Source organism: Eurosta solidaginis, chromosome X, assembly GCF_040869045.1.
Source record: "Eurosta solidaginis isolate ZX-2024a chromosome X, ASM4086904v1, whole genome shotgun sequence".
Lineage (NCBI taxonomy): Eukaryota > Metazoa > Arthropoda > Insecta > Diptera > Tephritidae > Eurosta > Eurosta solidaginis.
In genome coordinates this window covers 120,910,746-120,935,358 of record NC_090324.1, presented here as the reverse complement: position 1 = coordinate 120,935,358, position 24,613 = coordinate 120,910,746, and the positions used below count along the sequence as shown (strand labels likewise).

General features: G+C 35.7%; 1 protein-coding gene and 1 long non-coding RNA gene across 2 annotated transcripts; both read left to right on the top strand.

Moving 5' to 3' along the window:
- Positions 1-9,887: 9,887 nt before the first annotated feature.
- LOC137234235 (uncharacterized) lies at positions 9,888-12,500 on the top strand. The gene is made up of 3 exons (XR_010947740.1): positions 9,888-10,047; positions 12,182-12,291; positions 12,387-12,500. It is a non-coding gene; the product is annotated as an uncharacterized lncRNA (long non-coding RNA).
- A 165-nt stretch (positions 12,501-12,665) lies between these two features.
- On the top strand, positions 12,666-14,094 carry LOC137234234 (uncharacterized). Its single transcript, XM_067757849.1, has 3 exons — positions 12,666-12,957; positions 13,401-13,551; positions 13,612-14,094. Exons 1-3 carry the CDS (start codon positions 12,805-12,807, stop codon positions 13,734-13,736), a joined length of 429 nt encoding a protein of 142 aa, XP_067613950.1. The 5' UTR covers positions 12,666-12,804; the 3' UTR covers positions 13,737-14,094.
- The last annotated feature ends 10,519 nt before the right edge of the window (positions 14,095-24,613 follow it).

The following is a 24,613-nucleotide window of genomic DNA, read 5'->3' as shown; positions in this document are numbered from 1 at the left end:
TCTTATTGCAAATTTGTATAGCGCTTCACTTATATTTTTATAGGTTCTCTTTGTGACTATTCTTCATCATTTTTTTTTTTGTTATGGGCTGGTTTTAAAAGTTTCTTAGTTTTTGCCTATTTCCACTGTCCTAAAATTTCCTATTGCTTCATGACTATTTTTGTCAGGAGCCATCAAAGGAATTATGCTAATTTTTTTTTTGATTTGCTGTTCGCTTTAGGCAGGGTTGCCTTTACTGTCGATTGTGATATTTTTAGGTTTATTATTTGAGATTTATTTGAATTTATCGCTCTTCCTCAGTTTTGGTTTGGTACTGGTAATGGGTTAGATACGAGTTGTGGCGGGTTTTACCTGCCTAAATTTGTGCTTCATATAGTTTTTGAGCATCATGGCTATTGTGATGATCAATAGTATGAATACACAACCTATAATTGCTAACCAAACATCCGGGATGTTCGGAGTACTTTCTGTATCTACCCTAGTTGATGACTCGTACTTGACTATTTTGTTATCTCTTGTTTCAGAGCTTTTTTTCCTACTTCATAGCCAGCTATGGCTACCATAATGACTTGGGCTATTTTTGTCCACCAAGGCATCTTGAAATTTTCCTCTGCTTTTATGAGAGTTGAAATAAATAAAAAAAAATTTTGATTGTATTCTTTATTTTATGCATTCCATTTATTATTTTTCCTTATTTAGTTGGCATAAAAGTTTAAGAAAAATTGTGTTGGAAAAATTTGTTTAATTTTGATGTAAACAATTTTTTTCTCTACGCCACATTGGGCTTCAATCTTTTTTCCTAATTTTTAGGTTGAAAACCATTTTTATTTTATTTTTTTTTTTTCATATGCTACTTAGCATTTGGCATTGTTGGGAAACACTTTCCTCATAATTCGCATTATTTCTTCCACCCTGGTAGTGGGGTTTATAATGTCCTCAATTGTGGGTTCCCTTTCCATACCTATTATCTTCCACAATTTCTTTAAACCTTCTAGTTCTTTGGGTAGGTCCCTAGTGTGTCGGGTATTTTCATCCCACCAATAGAGAGGAAGATCTGAGGGGTTTCTTTGCATTTTAATAGTAATGGACAAAGTAGTTTAAATTTTTGAATTTTATTAAAATGTTCTATGGGATTTCTCTAGAGGTTTTAGAAGTGTCCGAAATATTCCAATTTACTTTTCTTTTTCTATAAAAAAATTTTATTTTTTAAATTTTAACCGAGTAAATTTTTATATTATATTTTTTGTTTAAAAGAAATTGTTTGTACATACTTTATAATATTTATTTTTTTTTGTTTTTTTTTTTTGTTAAATAGTACAGTTTTTCTATTTTAAAGGAAATGAAAGTTTGTTCAAAAAAAAAAATTTTGTATTAATTTTATTTCCTACTAAAAGAAAAAAAAAATCCTAGACAAAAACTTTCGTTTTTGCTAATGGTTTAGCGTCCGTAAGGCCGCTCAATTGATTCTAAAAATTTTTTTTTTTTTTTTTAAACATACTTAACGTTATAAATTGTATACCTACTTTCGTCTAAGTTGCTGCCATTTAGTATTTTGCTGGTTATCAATGTTTCATATCTACGCTGCCAGTGCTGATTTTATTGTTTTATGTCCGCTCTCCAGTTTATGCTGTTAGTTGTATCAGATTGCTCAGGTTTATGCGTTTTAAAAGATGTGCATATTGTTGTCGAAACTTCTCGCGTTGATTGTTAATGCATTTTATTAGGTTGTCGATCATAATTTCCTTTGCTCCCTTTTGCTCCTTCTGTGTTACCAATTTTTGCAGGATTTTTAATAACTGTTGTTTAACCCTTTGCTCCTTTTGCTTCTTCTGTGTTACCAATTTTTGCAGGATTAATAACTATGTTGTTTACCCTTTGCTCCTTTTCCTCCTTCTGTGATACCAATTTTTGCAGGATTAATAACTGTGTTGTTTATCCTTTGCTCCTTGCCAAATTTGCAGGATTTCTAATAACTGGCTGGATCTTAGAAACATTTTTTATTGCTTGATCAGCAACTTTTTTTTTTAAAAAATTGAACTGGCAGGATATTTTCCAGTTAAATCGTTTTTAGCAGTTGTTCTGATTTGATCTAAACTGGCAGGATCGCCATGAAAAGTTTGAAGGAATAAGAAGACGTTGCAAGTTAAAGGTTGCGACTTAAATCTTCCACTTTATTGAATAAATTCTTGTCTTTTATACTAATTTGCTTAACCTATACATTAATAAATATCTAAATACTAATAACTAAAAATAAGTACATAGGGAATGGAGAATGCATACATGTCTGTTTGTATACGGTCTTTGTATACATGTATTTTTGTATGTATAACTCCATACATGTAGTTTTGTACATTTAGCAGCGTCAGCAGATCAGTTTGAGTGTTTCGGTATTTTCCCAAAAGAGGCTTGTATGTTAGTATGTATAATTACAATGGGTTGTATGTTTATATGTATAATTGATTAGTTGTGAATGGATATAGGTCTCATGTTCGGCATTCCATATCGTCTGGGTTAGTTCAATAATTTATATTGGGAAAAATATTGTAATATGATTATTACTAAAATATATTTGGAATTTATACAGCGTAATACCGCAAGTGTGTTACAGTCGTTGTGAGGTATAATGGTACCTTACAGTGGGTATGACGTATAATGCTACAACGGGACGAAATCCAAGCGGCATTACAATCAGCCGGCTTTTTCCTCAGGAAGTGGACTTCAAATTGCCATCAACTACTGGAAGGTATGCCAAGATCGCACTTATTAAATGAAAACTTTTTAAACATTGAGGATTCTAGCATGGTTAAAGCCTTAGGGATCAGGTGGAATGCCCAGTCTGGCTATTTCTGTTTTTCTGCGAAGCCCATAGATATCCAAGTTGTGTTCACAAAGAGAACAATATTGTCTGCTATAGCAAAATTATTTGATCCACTAGGTTGGCTAGGACCATTTATTATTACCTCGAAAATCATTACGCAATGTATTTGGCTGGAAGACACGGGCTGGGACGAAGCCGTATCTCCCGCGATATTAGATAGATGGCATGATTTTTTAGAAAGCTACAGACACATTGAAAGCATTCGTATACCCCGTTGGGTACAGTTTTCCCCGATAGCGAGCAGCGAACTACACGGCTTCTGCGATGCTTCCGAGAAAGCATACGCCGCCGCAATATACCTGAGGGTACAAGTTGATAATCATGTTTTCGTAAATCTGCTTTTCGCAAAAACCCGTGTAGCCCCGGTGAAGACTATATCTTTGCCCCGCCTTGAACTATGTGGTGCGGTTCTGCTAGCAGAAATAGTACAGTCAGTCGCGAAAAATCTTAATTTTAACAACCCTACAACCTATCTATGGACGGATTCGACAATCGTCCTTGCATGGATTCGCAAGCCCCCATGCTCGTGATCCACTTTCGTTGCCCATAGGGTGACAAAAATAATCGACAAAGTAGGGAAAGAAAACTGGCTTCATGTCGACTCGGCATCAAACCCGGCAGATCTCACAAGTAGAAGTATACCCGCTGAAGATCTTATCAACAAAGCCCTGTGGTGGGAGGGCCCTTCTTGGCTGCATGAAGATAGCTCAAATTGGCCTACCCAAGAAACAGAATATACCACCGCGTCAGAAGAAAAGCGGGTCCAGGTACACCCATCAATAGTAGATACAGACTCTGATCGTCCAGCGAAATAAAAGCAACGACCCAACGTCTCACTATTATCTATCAAAAGAGGCATTATGGGGAGGAGTAATCAGCTTTAAAATCTAAAGAACTTATAGGAGAAAAGAGCGAGGTACTACCACTGAACCCATTCTTAGGTGAAAAGGGGGTCATGAGGGCAGGCGGACGCCTTGGAGCTTCCGAAGATATCCCGTACAACGAGCGACACCCAGTTATTTTGCCGTATAATTGCCAGTTGTCGCGTCTTATCGTAAAATTTACCCATAGGATCTCACTCCATGGGGAAAACCAACTTATGCTACGCCTCATCCGTACGCAGTATTGGATACCACGAGTCAAGAATATGATAAAATCGACGATCCACAATTGCAAAGAATGCACGATTTACCGACAAAGTGTTCAAACCCAGCTAATGGGAATTTTACCCAAGGAGAGAACTACGTACTCACGGGCATTCACAAATACAGGAGTCGATTTTGCGGGACCTTTCGATATAAAAAACTTTCGGGGACGAGGGTGTAGAGTGTCGAAGGGGTATGTATACTTGTTCGTTTGCTTTGCAACGAAAGCGATCCACCTGGAACTCACCTCCGACCTCAGCGCTCAATCATTTTTAGCAGCATTTGCGAGGTTCGTTTCGCGAAGAGGCTGCCCTAGTAAGATGTTTTCCACAATGGAATGAATTTTGTCGGGGCTTCTAAAGCACCTAAAGCGGAATTGAGGGAATTCCCACAAAATGCCCGCGATAACACCCTATCCAAGTACTCCCATCAATCCTTATCGTGACACTTCATTCCCGCATCAGCTCCTCACAAGGGGGGGGGGGGGGGGGGGGCTGTGGGAGGCAGGAGTGAAAAGTTTTAAAAGCCACTTCACAAAAATAGCTTCAAGATGCAAATTCACCTTTGAGGAGTTTGCGACTTTGCTATGCAGGATCGAAGCCTGCCTCAACTCCCGACCATTGAACCCTGCGTCCAACAATGCATCAGACCTGGAGCCACTAACCCCAGGTCACTTTCTGGTAGGAGGACATCTCTTATCTCCACCAGAACCTGACGCCAGCGAAAACTCTGCCTCAATCATAAATCGATGGCAAAAGTTAAAATCCCTACTTATCTTGTTTGGTTGATTTTCCGACAGGGTGGATAAATGATGTATATTGGAACGATTTTCCGTCATCCCTTGTCAAATTTGGTTTTGAGACAAACCGGTTTCGGCGATGTGCCATCGTCAGTGTCGATTTTCGTTTTCGGAGACGTCATTTATCCACCCTGTCGGAAAATCAACCAAACAAGATAAGTAGGGATTTTAACTTTTGCCATCGATTTATGATTGAGGCAGAGTTTTCGCTGGCGTCAGGTTCTGGTGGAGATAAGAGATGTCCTCCTACCAGAAAGTGACCTGGGGTTAGTGGCTCCAGGTCTGATGCATTGTTTGACGCAGGGTTCAATGGTCGGGAGTTGAGGCAGGCTTCGATCCTGCATAGCAAAGTCTCAAACTCCTCAAAGGTGAATTTGCATCTTGAAGCTATTTTTGTGAAGTGGCTTTTAAAACTTTTCCGAGAACGAAAATCGACACTGACGATGGCACAACGCCGAAACCGGTTTGTCTCAAAATCAAATTTGACAAGGGATGATGGAAAATCGTTCCAATATACATCATTAAAATCCCTACATCACTCCTTTTGCAAGAGGTGGAAATCGGAATACCTCTCTGAACTGCAGAAAAGAAACAAATGGAGATTTCTCAAAACGAACTTAAAAATCGGGGACTTGGTCGTAATCAAGGAGGACAATTTGTCTCCAAACGAATGGAGAGTCGGACGGGTGGTCAAATTACATCCATGACCTGACGATCGCGTCAGAGTGGTCGATATCATGACGATGAAAGGCCAGATAACCCGACCCTTGGTGAAACTCATCATTTTACCACACTATCGCGATGAGGCAGAAGAATCTGCTGCATCCAGTTAAGAATTTTGCCGATAGTATGCCACTTCACGAAAAACCAAAACAATGACTCCACATCGTGAGCATAGGCAACTTATCAATCTGGTGGAATTTCAACCAAGGTGGACGCCTTTTCGAAAGATCGCCAGGGGTGCTTCTAGAATGTGTTTGCACGATATGGCTATCAAATTAAAGGTATGAATGAGGGTTTTAAAAGGGAGTGGCCCTTAGTTGTATATGTGAAGGCGTTTTCGAGATATCGGCTAAAATGTGGACCAGGATGACCCAAAACATTATCTGTCGGGTACCGCTAATTTATTTATATAAGTGTTTGATACCACGAACAGTATTCCTCCCATGATTTCAAGGGCTTTTGATTTCGTCCTGCAGAACTTTTTCATTTTATTCTACTTAATATGGTAGGTGTCACACCCATTTTACAAAGTTTTTTCCGAAGTTATATTTTGAGTTAAAAAGCCAATCCAATCGTCATGGGGATGAACTTTTTTCGTATTTGGTATAGAGTTATGGCATTGTTTTCATTTTTCGAAATTTTCGTTATCGAAAAAGTGGGCGTGGTCATAGTCAGATTTCGCCCATTTTTAATACTAGGATAAAGTGAGTTCAGATAAGTACGTGAACTAAGTTTAGAAAAGAGATATCGATTTTTGCTCACGTTATCGTGTTACCAAATGGAAAAATAGGCGGTCGACTGTGTATAAAAACTGGCCGTGACTTCAACCGATTTCGCCCATTTTCACAGAAAACAGTTACCGGCATTGAAGCTATGCCCTTACTAAATATCACAAGGATTGGCAAACTTTTGTTCGACTTATGGCATTAAAAGTATTCTAGACAATTTAAATGAAAAAGGGCGGAGCCACGGCCATTTTAAAATTTTCCTTTATTTTTGTATTTTGTTGCACCGCCGTGGTGTGATGGTAGCGTGCTCCGCCTACCACACCGTATGCCCTGCGTTCAAACCCCGGGCAAAGCAACATCAAAATTTTAGAAATAAGTTTTTCAATTAGAAGAAAATTTTTCTAAACGGGGTCGCCCCTCGGCAGTGTCTGGCCAGCGCTCCGGGTGTATTTCTGCCATGAAAAGCTCTCAGTGAAAACTCATCTGCCTTGCAGATGCCGTTCGGAGTCGGCATAAAACATGTAGGTCCCGTCTGGCCAATTTGTAGGGAAAATCAAGAGGAGTACGACGCAAATTGGAAGAGAAGCTCGGCCTTTGATCTCTTCGGAGGTTATCGCGCCTTATATATATATATATTTTTTTATATCATTAGTGGAGTTGAATGTTGACATAATTTACTTATATACTGTACAGATATTCAATTGTTTGTTAAAATTTGACTTACATTTTTTTTTTAAGTGGGTGTGTTCGTCATCCGATTTTGCTAATTATAACTTTCATGAAAATGAAATGGTATATTAATTTCGTCACGAAACCCAAAATTGTAAGTCCTTAAAGGAAAATAGATAGACCCACCATTAAGTATACCGAAATAATCAGGATGAAGAGCTGAGTTGATTTAGCCATGTCCGTCTGTCCGTCTGTCTGTTTGTATGCAAACTATTCCCTCAATTTTTGAGATATCTTGATAAAATTTTGTGAGCGGGTGTATTTGGGTTTCCGATTAGACATTTGTCTTAACCGGCCGGATCGCACCACTATAACATATATCCTCCATACAACCGATTTTTCAGAAAAAGAGGATTTTTGTCATATCTTCCTCAATTTAACAGATTGAAGCATCAAACTTCACCATATACTTTCGTATATTGCACATATTGTTGAAAAAAATGATGAGATCGGTCGTATATATAGCATATATCCCCCACAACCGATTTTTCAGATAAGAAACTTTTCGTAATTACTGCCTTATTTTAAGAGCTAGAGGATTCAAATTTCAACAAATGCTTACGTATATAGCATATATTGTTGTCTGAAAAAATCATAAAGATCGGTGGTATATATAGTATATATATGGTGGTTTATATAGCATATATATATAGTATATATATATATATATTTTCGCAATTTCAGCCCCATTTTAACAGCTAGAAGCTCCAAATTTCACCGAATTCTTAGGTATATAGCATATATTGTTGTCTGAAAAAGTCATAGAGATCGGTTGTGTATGTAGTATATATCTCATACAACCGATTGTTCAGATAAGAAACTTTTTTTCTATCTTATTTTAACAGATATAAGCTTCAAATTTCACCGATTGCTTACATATATAGTATACATTGTTGTGTAAAAAAATCATAGAGATCGGTGATATACAAAATACATATATGAGGGTATATATAGTATATATATATATTATATATACATATTTTTTTGCAATTTCAGCCCCATTTTAACAGCTAGAAGCTTCAAACTTCATCAAATGCTTATGTGTATAGTATATATTGTTGTGTGAAAAAATTATAGAGTTACGTGGTATATATAGTATATATATATACTATATATATATTTTTTTTGCAATTTCAGCACCATTTTAAAAGCTAGAAGCTTCAAATTTCACCAAATGCTTACGTGTATAGCATGTACTGTTGTCTGAAAAAATCATTGAGATCGGTGATATATAAAGTATATATCTCATACAACCGATTGTTCAGATAAGAAGCTTTTCGCAATTTCTACCCCATTTTAACCGCTATAAGCTTCCAATTTCAACAATTGCTTACGTATATAGTATACATTATTGTGTGAAAAAATTATAGAGTTCCGTGGTATATATAGTATATATATATATAAGTTAATCTCTCGTGTCCTGAGAGATATAAAAAATTAAAGGTGCGGCGAACCCACTGTTCGCCGATACTGATTTAAAAGTAAAACACGAACAACTTCAATTTAAATTAATCACAATTTATTACGTGCCACTTACACGTCCCAAAATTAACTGAACTAAACATCCAAATTAACTTATTAGCTAACCTATTACTGCTAACTATTTATGCTGCGGTTGCATTTCCCATATTTCGCAAGTCGAACGCTTGCGCGTGTATACAGGAATTGCTTATATTGCATTTCCCATGATTTCAATAATTTCGATACCTGACCTGATCGTTGGTTGCGCGTGTGCTGCGTCAGCGAAGTTAGTAAGTGGAACAATATGATCACATGCCTGGCAACATGAGTAAAGGGTGCGCCATTAGTTAGTATTGGGATTACAGGTGACATAACTCCTCCCCCTTTAAAGATCTGCGTCTCGTAGATCAAAAGTTGAAAATCGTGAAGGGGTAAAATTTTGCAGTGAGTGGTATCGGCTTTCTGATGTTATGTTGGTCCTGATCGCTGTAACTGGTAGGCTTTTATCTAGTCAATATAGTTCGGGTGCGGATTTTCCTTTAGCGAATATGTTAACGCGGACGTTTCCCGTCCAATGTGTAGGAATTTGAACCGGTGGAAGATCTAGTCTTTTGGTGTAGCATCTCCATAGCACGCTGGCAATGAATAGTGTTGGGGGGATTGAAATGGCTTCTGTAATGAGGGAAAAATTGATCTTTTCGTTAACATACCCTAGATACTTTACGTTCTTCATCCTGATGTCGTGAATATATTCCAAGTTTATCTCCGTGGTATGATTCTTTACGTTAGATGGTACAGATGGCAGGGCATGCGTTGTAACCGCCTCGCATTTATTACTCCTGATTATGCCTTGGTAGTTAGCGATAAAAATGTCGTTTTCGTTTATCAATTCTATCCCTTCAGGCAAGCGGTGACAATTGCCCCCAAGAAAAGAGTTCAACCGTTGGAAACGGACCTACTACTAGAACGACCCTTTGTGATGCACAAGGTGTGAATTGCCACCTCCTGCATCACTAAGAGTCATTCTGGTAGTAGGTTCATATTCATCAGTTTAGTTCGATCAACGACAGCGCCACCTGTAATTATCAGCGCATCAACGCTAACGCTGCACAGAATTACTCAGCTTTCGCTACCAGCAATCTACGGCGCAATAACATCTCGCCATGCAGAGTTACACAGGATGACGCTTTGTTTCATTATGGAATAAGAGAAGGTGGCGCATTGCGCATGTAAACATTAGTTCAGTTGTCGTTGTTATGGGCTATTTTTACGTCATTTTGCTTGTTTTCTCTCTTTCTTTTATTCGCTGAAACAGTCAAGTGTGACGTAGATGCGCAGAACGAAGCAATTTTGCTGCTCGTGAATGCACAATCTTTTGTGTGTGATTTGTGGCTTTGTTTATGCCGACGCCATTGCTGTTATGAATTGTTATTTACAAGGGAATTAGCAATTGTCGCGTTTTCATAATAAAAATAAAAAGTGCTTTTGGATTGTGCCGTTTATAATTATTGTCGTGTTGAAAGTGTCGTGAAAAAAGTGCAGTGAGATGAAAAAAATGCTGCAAAGCCGTCGCAACATTAAAAGGTTGGTAGCAAAAAAAAAACAAGAGTTTTTAGCCAAACTGAACGTGCCGCAGCTACCGGTAGAAACGTCTAGTTTGGAGCTTCCACTTGAAGCACCGATTTTTGAGCCGGTAGCTGAATTGCACAGTCAGGGATGGTGTGTAAGTGGAATTGCTGCGGAAAATGCAAGTGATATAAGCTTGGGTTTGAACGCAAAAATCCCATTTACGCAGCGTATAAAAGCTTGGGCTCTAAAGCACCGGCCAACTAGGGAGTGTTGCAATGATTTGCTGGGCATTCTTGCAGATGAAAATCTTGCCGTGCCAAGGGACATTAGGACTTTATTGCCAAATATTGGAAATTGCATTATTAAAAGTGTTTCTCCTGGATTCTATTCCCATTTCGGCATAGAAAACCAAATATTGAGTTTAAAATGTGATACTGAATATAACGAAGTGGTTTTCGATATAAATGTCGATGGCGCTCCCCTTTTTAATAGTTCAAGGGTCCAACTATGGCCAGTCCTAATAAGAACAGTTAATTTTGAAAGTATGTTGGTACTACCTGTAGGTATGTATGTTGGAAAGCAAAAACCAAACGATGTAGGGGAATATTTAAGTGACTTTATTGAGGAATTTAATCGCATTTCACAAACGGGTATTACTGTAAATGATAGAAATGTACGTATTACGTTACGAGCCATAGTTTGTGACGCCCCAGCTACTTCCTTCATATGTGGTACACCTGGTCATACGTCCTCTCATGGTTGTTCGAAGTGCTCTCAGTTAGCGAAAAAAATTAATGGTGTTTTGACGTATAACACATGCGTTGGTAAATTAGTTTCAGATGAAGATTTTACTGAAAGGCGATTAGAGTCTCATCACAAAGAAGTTTTTTTGTCAAAGCATTCCCCTTTAGAGAAGATAAACACAAAAATGGTTACCCAAGTTGCCATTGACCCTATGCATCTGGTGGACTTAGGGGTGATGAGAAAGTTTTTACTGCGCTTGTTAAATAACAAAGTTGACTTAATGTATAAAGTCGAAAAGGACGATATTTCTAAAATTTCTCAGCATTTGGTTTCGCTTCGTAAATATATTCCGATTGAGTTTTCTCGCCGTCCACGAGGTTTCGAAGACATTGCTCATTGGAAGGCCACGGAATACCGGCAATTTTTACTGTACACCGGGATTGTGAAATTCAAGAATTCTGTGCATGATCAATTATACTACGAGTTCCTCTTACTACACAGCTCATGTCGGCTTTTATCATGTCCAACGAATTATGAGCAAAATATAAGCCTTTGTCAAGACATGTTGCAGGCTTTTGTTGAAAATTTTGCTGTTGTATTTTTGGAAAATAGCGTGAGCTACAATGTGCATAGCCTCTTGCATCTTACCGAATGCGTAAAACAGTTCGGGGTTCTGCAAAATTTTTCAGCTTACCAGTTTGAAAACTATTTGCAGCGACTAAAAAGCTACGTTAAAAAGCCGACGCACATTCTACAGCAAATTTTCAACAGAGTTCAGCATGAAGAGGACATTATAACTACAAAAAAAGAAGAATTTTTACAAGACCAGAACCAAGTAAAAAGTTTTGTCACTTCAGATTATACTTTTAGTGTCGATTTTCCTGACAACTACTGCTTCATTAAACCTGATGTACCACTAAAAATCACAAGTTTTTGCAAAGTGACAAATACAGTGACAGGAAATAGATTTTTAAATAAGACTCCATTCTATACAGAGCCCATAGATTCACTAAAATATTTAGGTATATGCCTAGTCGACTTAAACCCCTGCGACCTTGAAGAAAGTTTCCCCACATCGGAAATAAAATGTAAGTGTATCTCTTTTCCAAGTCAAAATAAAAATCTTTTTGTACCAATTTTACATGGCTGCTTTTAAAAAAATACTCAAAAACTATATCTATTTTCTATCAGTTACACTAATACCCGTTTGTGAAATGCGCTTAAAATCCTCAATAAAGTCACTAAAATATTCCTCGATATCATGTGGTTTTTGTTATCCACCATAAATACATGTTTTCGAAATTAACCCTAAGATCCTAATGACCCCAACGAAGCATTGCAGCACTCCTTACACATCAGTCTAACATATATATGTATATGCATACAAATTTTATTATTTTAATAGGAAGTTCCCAATGAAGGAGAATATAGTGCAAGTCAACCGTCAGGAGGAGCACCATCTTGAAGAAAATGCAAGGGACGTGAACTTTGTGGAAGATTCCCTTTCTCAACAAGGTATATATATATGAATAATTCGAACACCCTTATAAAACATAGATACATACTTTCATAAACATACTTATAATTTTATTAACTATTTATATATGTAGGTGAAACGAATTGCACATGTTGCAAGGATATTCAAAGAAGTTTGAGAAAAGAAATTCAGGATTTGAAAGATTCAATCTCAAATCTAACGGCCTACATAAAAGGAGAGCTGAAGAGTAAGTAACTGTCCCTTTTTTCTATTACTCACACTAACACCCCGATTCTGTGTTCTTGATAAATAATGAAGAAAAAAATATTTGTGCCGAGTGTTTTTGAATATTGCGTAAAAAATGTTTTGTTTTATGAAAATAAATTTTTAATAATTTTCTTTTTGACTCAGAAATCGAAACACTTGATACAAATATTTTTTGATTTATTATTTATCAAGATTGATAACTTATCAAGAACACAGAATCATTACGTACGTTAACCCCTACACTCATTTTTTCAGATTCAATAGATCATCAAAGCAGCGTGGTAATGGGGACATTAGCCGAACACACTGTGTTAATGGAAAAACTTTTGTTCCAAGAGCGTGAAGTTTCGGCACTGGGTGAAGTATTTCCCATAAAGGACGATTGCCAGCTACATGAGCTTAATGAAAACATCAACGGCGAAAATAAACACATTTATGTACGAATACTTTAATATTTCTTAACATTGACATTCACATGTGCATACATACATAAACAGTGGCGGACGTAAGTGTGCATACAGTAGTTTTTCCGAATCTCACAAAAATGTATAGTCTTGTATTAGACCTTGAACAAGTTTTTATATAGGCTTTGTAAAAATTATATTATTTGAACCAAAATTTAAAGCGAAAGTCGCAAAAAAATATTGTATGTACACATACATATGTCCGCCACTGTATATTAACCCGCCGATTCGGTGTCCTTGTAAAATTATCAATCTTAATAAATAATCAAGAAAAAAATATTTGTATTGCGTGTGAATAAAAACACGGTCATAATTTCTTGATAATTTATCAGAATTGATAATTTATCAATCATACGGAATCGGGGTGTAACTCTCTCTATAATAATTAATTTATAATATCTTTTTACAATTAATAGGTAAACATCGTAAAAAAAATTTTGAGGAACAAAATTGACAAAAACATTGACCTCGTTTTTGATCCGGAACTGGTGTACGAATACAATTTAGATGGCAGTCACGGCAAAAAAGGTCTAAAAGACATTAAAAATGTTTATGAGGTTGTCAAAGGTTTGTAAGATAAAAATCTTTTAAAAATAGTAAACACTATATTAAATACTCTTTTTTCAGATGCCGCTTCTTCGATTTATGGCGTAGCGGAAGGAGACGACAAACTTCGAAGGGCTATCCATCTGTCCAAAAAACGCCAATTGAAAAAAATAAAAGGAAGTAAGCTCAACGAAAGCACTACCTGAATTCGAAATTAAAAAGCCAAAAACTACCGCTTAGGGTTAAGTTAAGTTAGTACTTATAAAAAGATATATTATTAAATCAATTTTTGCAATTAAAGCCTTTTGAAATGGAAAAATTTTTAAGTTGTTATGATAAAAGAAAATTTTTAAAAAACCAAAAACTACCTCTAAGGGTTAAGTTACAGTTAGTACTTATAAAAAGATATATTATTAAAACACCTTAATGTGCCTAAATCTTAATTTGGTAATAAGCTAAATGAAAACAGTATTTTTTTTACTCACCCTAATGTAAATATTGTAATTCACGCAGAAACAGAGGATGTTTAACATATGTAATGATTAAAAAAATGTCGTCTAGGATTTACCCTTTGATTTTTTAAGTGAATTTTCTTATAATTTTTGAAACTTTACCTTTTCCTAAAGTGGAGGCTTTGAAGATTCCAAAACTTTTTATTAGAAAATTCATTTTTAAAAAAATCCAATTTTTCCCATACAAAATGTATGAGAAATGCAAAAAAATAGCGATCTCTAAGGGTTAAGTTACATTGCTAATTTTTTCCAAGGCTTATTTTCTCATCAAATACTAACTTTTAAGGGGCTAAGACCCAGCCGAAATTTTTTTGAATCACCCAATATTCGCAGAGTTTAGTCTTTAGTTTAACCCCCCGATTCTTTGTTCGTTGACAAATTATCAAGCCTGATAAATAATCAAGAAAAAAATATTTGTATCGGGTGTTTTGAATCCTGTGTCAGAAATAAAATTATTTCTTTTGGTTTTGACGCAAAAATAAAATTATTTTTATTAAGTTTGACAAAAAGTTCAAAAAACTTGATTCCAATATATTTTTCTTGACTATTTGTCAAGCTTGATAATTTGCCAATGAACACAGAATCGGGGGGTAAGTATTATTGAGCAACAAAGAATTCTATCAAATAAGCTAAATGAAAAAAACATATTTTATTTTAATCACGCTAATGTACTTTAGTCTTTATTTTAAAATGTGCTAAGTCCACCAATTGCTATTTTGAAACGAAAAAGTGGCAACTTTATGCGAATATAAAAATTTCAAGTTGAAATATATGACTGAAATATGCATATACGGAAACCCAAAATTTAATAAAACAAAAACTATTAATTTTAATTTGTATTCTTACATTGGGTCATATTATTAAAAAAAGTATTTGCTTTTTAAACACTTTTCTCAAATTTTGAAAGTTTTTTCATAAAAATTAATGTCATATTTGTGAAAATGTGAGAAAAAAGCAATATCCTTTTTTTATTAATATGACCTATTGTCTTCTGTCTCTACTGCAAAATTTAAAAAAGTGGACTTGGCACCTTTGCGACCTAAGCCGACGATATATATATACATATATTTAGGTTACCACTAACATATAGCCTATGTGTTATAAAAAACAAAAAATTCTATGTTTGAACTGAAATTACATATGTAACTGCTTTCATCTACATACATACATATGTATTTAAATTTTTGGAATTAAAAATTGCAATTTCCTTTCCTTTGAAAATATACGTAAAATAAAATGAAAGTATTGCAATAAAACAAAGCTAAGATGTTTGAATTTGTAAAAGGGAATTTATGTTTTGTAGGTAACGTTTTCTTGAGCCTTCCTGACCACCCATCACAGATCTGCCACCGCAGTCTTGTCAAATAAATGCCATCACAAACCCATCAAAGAACTGGGTCTTTGGACCCATCACCGGTCTACCAGTTAAATGTCGTCAAAGAAGCAGTTCTCCCAACCCATCACCGGTATACCCCTATAGTGTTGTCAAAGAACCTGTTCTTTCAACCCATCACAGTTTTGCCCCAAAAGTCTCTATACGGTGGCAATTGGTCACAGTTTTGCCCCAAAAGTCTCTATACGGTGGCTATTGGTCACCTCCAATGACAACCAAGTGTTAAAGTTGCAAGTCTTTTCCATAGTAAAGGATAGGAAATGTGACAGGTACCTTTTATTTGTGACCGGTTTGTGATATATCACGTACCAGTTCCTTTGCCTGAAGGGATATGCGTGTCATTCCGCCTCTTAAATTGGCATCTAGGTTCTCCTTGTTTTAGCAATCGTGGTAAGCAGTCGCTTTCCTCCATTTTGATCAAGGATTCTGATTTACATACTGTGGTTGAGCTGATCATTAAACAATCCTTCGTCAATCAGTATGTGCCTTTTTGATTGAAGAGCATACTGCAGAGTTCTAAGTCACGCAGGTCACGTTTTCTTCGTAGATTCCGGTGCGAGTAATTAGGAGGTTATATTTGTTACGCGTAACTTTGGGCATTGAAAAGACGTAGATGAGTAGTGTCCCGTTTGTAAGTACTGCATTTGCATCAGAACTGTGACATATTGTTGGAGGTTGACGACGTGTACCAGCTTAAATCACCCACCGATGATTCACCCAATTCCGTCCTGGATTGTTGCGATTGGTGCCTTGTAATTGAAAAAATGGAATCCGCTGATGGCCGATGCCAGCTGTGGGAATTTGCAACGCAATGTTATATCTAATTTAATGTTGTTAATGGGTTAGCAATCAACCGATTCTATGAATGTAGGTTATTGTTATTGGGTTAGCAAACAATTTTTCCTGTCATTTGTTGACTATTTAAGTATGTAAAGACTAGGTTTTTATTTGATTAAATGTGTTAGTAGAGGTTTACAAAATATATTTCTGTTTCTTTAAAATGTTATTCCTAATTTAATATTGTTAGTGGGGTAGTAATCATTAGATTCTATGAATATAAGTTTTTGTTATTGAGTTAGCAAAAACTGTTTCTACTACTTATAGATTACTTTTAACTATTTAAGTATGTTAGGACTAGGTTTACAAAAGTTAGTTTTGCTCTTATTTTTTGTTAACATGCAAAATTCTTAGAGTTTTTCATTTTGTCGCTTTCTTATTTTTGTTAGTGTGCTAGTATTGAGGCATTGTTACAAGAATAGTTACAATCGTTAGTTTGTTTAGTTAGGAAAAAATTAAATGTAGAAAAAAGTTATTGTCGTTCATTTTCTTTTGGTTTTTTTTTTTTTTCTTAGAATCTTTGAGTAAGAAAAAGAGATGTTCCTTATGTTGAATTTTTTAGTTTGCCTCTACTAAATGTACAGTATTATTTAAAAGAATTTTGAAGGATGATCTTGTTGCTATTATGGTTAGTAGAGGAAAAAAGAAAAAAAAGATAACTAGAATTTAGAATGTTCATAAAGGCATGTCCTTTGATGCGGATTAGGCAAAGGTTATTGTTTTCTGTTTAATTTGCGGATCAAGCGCAAAAAGACAAGAACAAAAAATTATTCCTTTTTTTCTTTTTTCTTTGTTCGTTTTTTTGTTTTGTTTTACCTTGCGGATTAGGCGCAAGTGTTATAATTTTTTCTTTTAGTCATTTCACGGATTAGGCGCAAAATATATTAATTTTAAAATTTCGTATACTTGCTTAGCTGATTAGGCGCATAAGCTTAAATTTAATTTTTTTTTTCTTCTGCGGATTAGACGCAGAGTATTATAATTTCATATATTGGCTTAGCGGATTAGGCGCATAAGCTCAAATTTTTTATTTTTTTTCTTCTGCGGATTAGACGCAGAGTATTATAATTTGATATATTGGCTTAGCGGATTAGGCGCATAAGCTAAAAATTTTTTTGTTTTTTTCTTCTGCGGATTAGACGCAGAGTATTATAATTTCATATATTGGCTTAGCGGATTAGGCGCATAAGCTTAAATTTTTTTTTTTTCTACGGATTAGGCGCAGAGTATTCAAATTTCATATATTCGCTTAGCGGATTAAGCGCATAAGCTTTAATTTGTTTTCTTTTTTTTTTTCTACGGATTAGGCGCAGAGAATTAAATATGCATTTGCTTAGCGGATTAGGCGCATAAGCTCAAATTTTCTTTTTTCTTTTTCATCTACGGATTAGGCGCAGAGAATTAAATAAATATTTGCTTAGCGGATTAGGCGCATTAGCTCAAATTTTTCTTTTTTTTCTTTTTTCATCTACGGATTAGGCGCAGAGAATTAAATAAATATTTGCTTAGCGGATCAGGCGCATAAGCTTAAATTTTTCTTTTTTCTCCTGGACCAGAGGTGTTAACATTTCTCGAACCAGCTATGGGGAGATCGCCAGAATCCCGTTTGGAAGTAGTGTGGCCTTTTGTCAAATTCGATGGCACTACGAGCCTACTAAGGCACGATTTGTCCCACTTACAAACCCGCTCTTGTTAGATAAACTCCCTCTTGGTGCCAGATCTTTTATAATTTCTTTTCATGTTTTTTGTATGTTTGTTTGTTTTATTATATGGGGTAGTTCGTCCCCTTCTTTTTATATTTTTTATATGTACTTTATAATTTTTTCCCCACTAAGTGTGGTTACTGAAACTTCGTTTTCCTTGGCAACTATTTCCTTTTTATAAATTTGTTTTTGTTTCCCCTTTATTTGCTTATCCTTAACGTATATAACATCATTATTGTTATAACGCTTCTGTATGGTCCTTCTCCTATTATATCTCTCAACCTGAGCCATCTGTTTCTATTTCAATAGTGTTTTATGTATCTATAAATTTTCCTGCTTTTGTAAAGGAGTTCCTGATAGTTAGAAGCCTCTGAGCGATTAAAAAATATTTCCGTAGGTTTCCTGTTCGTTACAGAGTGAACTGAATTATTATAGCGATCTACTGCTATATTAACGAGTCCTTTAGTCCTGAGATCAGAGTTTTTCGCCTTCAGGCATCTATAAATTTCTAGTAACGTGGAGTGGAATCTCTCAATTTGGCCATTTACCTCACTTCTCTGAGATGGAGTGCAATAAAGTTGAATTCCCAATGATTCCAATAAGTTCTGTATTATTGGGCTAATCAATCCCCGTTCATTATCACTGACTAAAATTTTTGGAGTTGTAAAATAGTGGAGAAGCTTCACAATTTTGTGTTTAAGGTGCAGAGTTCCTTTGTTTCTCACGTGAAAAAGCTTTGCGAATTTTGAAAATTTGTCAATAAAACTTAAAAATTTTCTGTTTCAAAAATATCTATGTGAAGGATCTCGCAAGGTTGTGATGGAATTGGTGTAGCCTGTAACTCTGGTTTATTAGGGTGTCTATCGTACTTACTAAACTTGCGTGTTTCACAAGCCAGTACATATTTCCTAATTTGAGCACGCATTCTCGGGAAATAATACCGCTCTAGACTTTTCTGCTCCAAAAGCGAAACTGTTAAATATGTTAAAATCTGCTTTCTAAGTACCATGTATTATTTTTCAAATAACTATCTCTTAAATTTAGTTTGTATCATATTCTGTAAGGATTTAAGTCCATTGACTAATTGAAATAAAGAATAAAATCTGATATTTTCAGTGGCATTGCGGTGAGCCCTCTTATGCTCCTATCGACTTGGCCAAACCTCTCTTCGTGCTTGCTAAGGATTCTACGGAGTTCCTATTTTGTAGGCTCTGAAATGTTAGGATCGATAGGGAGGTCCATGTAGATACTATTAACATGTGCCGTTTTACGCTTAAGAGATATTACTGTGTCTGGTTTTAATATCAATATGTTCAATTCCCCACAAGAACGGCTCTGAATTCTGTCAGCGTGTCGTCTCCAAAATTCCGTCAAAGGACTTTAGCCCCGGAAGGTTAAAGAATGTAGTGGGGATGTCCTTTCCCACAAACGTAAAAAAATGTCCACGAACTTTTCTATGTATTTTAATATTCCTCCGCCGAAATGATTGTGAATGGTTTTCCCACCGGTATTTTAGATATTCTGGTTTGGCGGGAATGACTAGGGTTTGTTCTTATAAATCCTGAAGGAGTAGAGTTGCTACGCCAATTCTGCGTAGTCTGATTGCTATTTCTCGTTTGCCCGGAGTTCGGGTAGTTGCAGTTTGGTCCTGCCCGTCCTTTGTATATACCTGAGAAATTTTTAAATGCTCCTGGTTGATTTGGAGCTGTCCTAACCTGACCGGCGTCATTATAATTTAATAAAAAAAAAATAAATGTAAGGCGCGATAACCTCCGAAGAGATCTAAGGCCGAGCTTCTCTTCCAATCTGCGTCGTGCTCCTCTTGATTTTCCCTACAAATTGGCCGGACGGGACCAACATGTTTTATGCCGACTCCGAACGGCATCCGCAAGGCAGATGAGTTTTCACTGAGAGCTTTTCATGGCAGAAATACACCCGGAGCGCTTGTCAAACACTGCCGAGGGGCGACCCCGCTTAGACAATTTTTCTTCTAATTGAAAAACCTTATTTCTAAAATTTTGATGTTGCTTTGCCCGGCAGTTGAACCCAGGGCATACGGCGTGATAGGCGGAGCACGCTACCATCACACCATATTTTGGGTTTACATAATACCGAGGGGCTATCGATTAGGAGTTGTTATTGAAATACCTATTTGGGCGGGGCGGGCGATATATGGCGTTCCTGCGGTCGACGTTCATGAACGTGAGGCATGCCGAGTAGGCCTCGGGCGACGATTTGGGTTTTAAACTAGTAGCCGAGTGGGGAGGTCACCATTTAGGCCTCTAATGAACACATCTAATGCTCTTCGAACCTTCTAAGTTGGGCGAGAATGGCGTTAACGGCGTCATTCATTTCAGTTAAGGAGTTTTTCATCTTCTCTGGATTCATGCTGGAATGAAAAGATATACAATGAGGCTTACGATTTGTTACTTACAACCACCACTTCATTTGGGCTCGGTAAGTTTTGCTGATGCTTGTCTCCTTTTTGTTTTCTTGATTCTTATTTTCACTGTAAGGATTTTTAGTTGATTCTTGTATCTGTTTTGGTTTCTTGAACAAAAAAAAAATTGTTCTTATCTTCACTGCAAGGGTTTTTTTTTTGATTCTTGTATCTAACAATTGTTTTTTTTTTATCGGCCTATTGATAAATGATTCAAGGTTCGATTCGAGCTCAAGGCCTGAACAATAATTTTTTTCTAATGATAATTATTGTTATTTTTTAATTTTTCTAAATTTGAAAAATTGTATTTTGTTTTTGGAATAGTAAGTAGAAAAATGTTTCAGACAACCTGCCATAGCTGCGCAGATAGATCCATTTCGAAAGGTGCTAAGCCTTCATCATCAGTACGCTTTAGGCATGCTGCGCTAACCATTTAGCTATACAGCGGTGGTTTGTTTGACTGGCAAATTTGCTACTTCTATTCCTTTTTACCAACTATATTTATTCAGTGTTGAGCCATCTGGTGCAAATCACTGATAATGCTGGATTTTTGTTTATTGTCAATTACTTTGTTTGACATTCCCAAGTGCTCATGGTTTATTAACAATTGTTTTTGTTTTTATCGGCCTATTGATAAATGATTCAAGGTTCGATTCGAGCTCAAGGCCTGAACAATAATTTTTTTCTAATGATAATTATTGTTATTTTTTTAATTTTTCTAAATTTGAAAAATTGTATTTTGTTTTTGGAATAGTAAGTAGAAAAATTTTTCAGACAACCTGCCATAGCTGCGCAGATAGATCCATTTCGAAGGGTGCTAAGCCTTCATCATCAGTACGCTTTAGGCATGCTGCGCTAACCATTTAGCTATACAGCGGTGATTTGTTTGACTGGCAAATTTGCTACTTCTATTCCTTTTTATCAACTATATTTATTCAGTGTTGAGCCATCTGGTGCAAATCACTGATAATGCTGGATTTTTGTTTATTGTCAATTACTTTGTTTGACATTCCCAAGTGCTCATGGTTTATTAACAATTGTTTTTGTTTTTATCGGCCTATTGATAAATGATTCAAGGCTCGATTCGAGCTCAAGGCCTGAACAATAATTTTTTTCTAATGATAATTATTGTTATTTTTTAATTTTTCTAAATTTGAAAAATTGTATTTTGTTTTTGGAATAGTAAGTAGAAAAATTTTTCAGACAACCTGCCATAGCTGCGCAGATAGATCCATTTCGAAGGGTGCTAAGCCTTCATCATCAGTACGCTTTAGGCATGCTGCGCTAACCATTTAGCTATACAGCGGTGGTTTGTTTGACTGGCAAATTTGCTACTTCTATTCCTTTTTACCAACTATATTTATTCAGTGTTGAGCCATCTGGTGCAAATCACTGATAATGCTGGATTTTTGTTTATTGTCAATTACCACCAAACGAAAGAAACACATCTACACCAACACATCAAGATAACGATTCACACAAAGTACCTACCTATTTTTATAACTTTCATGAAAATGAAATGGTATATTAATTTCGTCACGAAACCCAAAATTGTAAGTCCTTAAAGGAAAATAGATATACCGACCATTAAGTATACCGAAATAATCAGAATGAAGAGCTGAGTTGATTTAGCCATGTCCGTCTGTCTGTCTGTCCGTCTGTCCTTCTGTCTGTTTGTATGCAAACTAGTCCCTCAATTTTTGAGATATCTTGATAAAATTTGGTGAGCAGGTGTATTTGGGTGTCCGATTAGACATTTGTCGGAACCGGCCGGATCGGACCACTGTAGCATATATCCTCCATACAACCGATTTTTCAGAAAAAGAGGATTTTTGTAATATCTTACTCAATTTAACAGATTGAAGCTACAAACTTCACCATATACTTTCGTATATTGCACATATTGTTGCCTGAAAAAATTGATGAGATCGGTCGTATATATAGTATATATCCCCCACAACCGATTTTTCAGATACGAAACTTTTCGTAATTACTGCCCTATTTTAAGAGCTAGAGGCTTCAAATTTCCATGAATGCTTACGTATATAGCATATATTGTTGTCTGAAAAAATCATACAGATCGGTGGTATATATAGTATATATATGGTGGTATATATAGTATATATATATAGTATATATATATATTTTCGCAATTTTAGCCCCATTTTAACAGCTAGAAGCTTCAAATTTCACCAAACGCTTACGTATATGGCATATATTGTTGTCTGAAAAAATCATAGAGATCGGTTGTATGAGATATATACTATATATGTTCAGATAAGAAACTTTTCGTAATTTCTACCCCATTTTAACAGCTATAAGCTTCAAATTTCACCGATTGCTTACGTATATAGTGCATATTGTTGTGTCAAAAAATCATAGAGATCGGTGATATATATAATATATATATGATGGTATATATAGTATATATATATTTTTTTTTTGCGATTTCGGCCCCATTTTAACAGCTAGAAGCTTCAAATTTCACCAAATACTTACGTGTATAGCATATATGTCTGAAAAAATCATTGAGATCGGGTGTATACATAGTATATATCTCATACAACCGATTGTTCAGATAAGAAACTTTGCGCAATTTCTGCCCCGTTTTAACAGCTAGAAGCTTCAAATTTCACCAAATGCTTACGTATATAGCATATATTGTTGTCTGAAAAAATCATAGAGATCGGTGGTATATATATTATATACTTCATACAAACTGTAATTTTTGCCCCTTTTTTACGGATAGAAGCTTCAAAATTCATCAAGTTTCATAAAATAGTTACGTTTACTTCATATATTTTTGAAATACGTGATTCGTAGTCGCAGACCACAAAAAACGTGAAGCTTTGCATCCTCACACAAAGTACCTACCTATTTTTATACTCAGTTGAGCAGAGCTCACAGAGTATATTAAGTTTGATTGGATAACGGTTGGTTGTACATATATAAAGGAATCGAGATAGATATAGACTTCCATATATCGAAATAATCAGGATCGAAAAAAAATTTGATTGAGCCATGTACGTCCGTCCGTTAACACGATAACTTGAGTAAATTTTGAGGTATTTTGATGAAATTTGGAATGTAGGTTTCTGAGAACGCATCTCAGATCGCTATATAAAATGAACGAGATCGGACTATAACCACGCCCACTTTTTCGATATCGAAAATTTCGAAAAACCGAAAAAGTGCGATAATTCATTACAAAAGACAGATAAAGCGACGAAACTTGGCAGATGAGTTGAACTTATGACGCAGAATAGAAAATTAGTAAAATTTTGGACAATGGGCGTGGCACCGCCCACTTTTAAAAGAAGGTAATTTAAAATTTTGCAAGCTGTAATTTGGCAGTCGTTGAAGATATCATGATGAAATTTGGCAGGAACGTTACTCCTATTACTATATGTACGCTTAATAAAAATTAGCAAAATCGGAGAAGGGCCACGCCGACTTTTAAAAAAAAAATTTTTTTAAAGTAAAATTTTAATAAAAAATTTAATATCTTTACAGTATATAAGTAAATTATGTCAACATTTAACTCCAGTAATGATATGGTGCAACAAAATACAAAAATAAAAGAAAATTGCAAAATGGGCGTGGCTCCGCCCTTTTTCATTTAATTTGTCTAGGATACTTTTAACGCCATAAGTCGAACAAAAACTAACCAATCCTTTTGAAATTTGGTAGGGGGATTTTATGACGTTAACTGTTTTCTGTGAAAATGGGCGAAATCGGTTGATGCCACGCCCACAGTTGTCCGTCTGACCTTGCGCATGGCCGTTAACACGATAACTTGAGCAAAAATCGACATATCTTTAATGAACTTAGTACACGTGCTTACTTGAACTCACTTTATCTTGGTATGAAAAACGAACGAAATCCGACTATGACCACGCCCACTTTTTCGATATCGAAAATTGCGAAAAATGAAAAAAATGCCATAAATCTATACCAAAGACGAAAAAAGGGATGAAACATGGTAAGGTAATTGGATTGTTTTATTGACGCGAAATATAACTTTAGAAAAAAACTTTATAAAATGGTTGTGACACCTTACTTAATATGGTAAGTAGAAGGCAATGAAAAAGTTCTGCAGGGCGAAATAAAAAACCCTTAAAATCTTGGAAGGTATTACATGATATATAAATAAATTAGCGGTATCCAACAGATGATGTTCTGGGTCACCCTGGTCCAC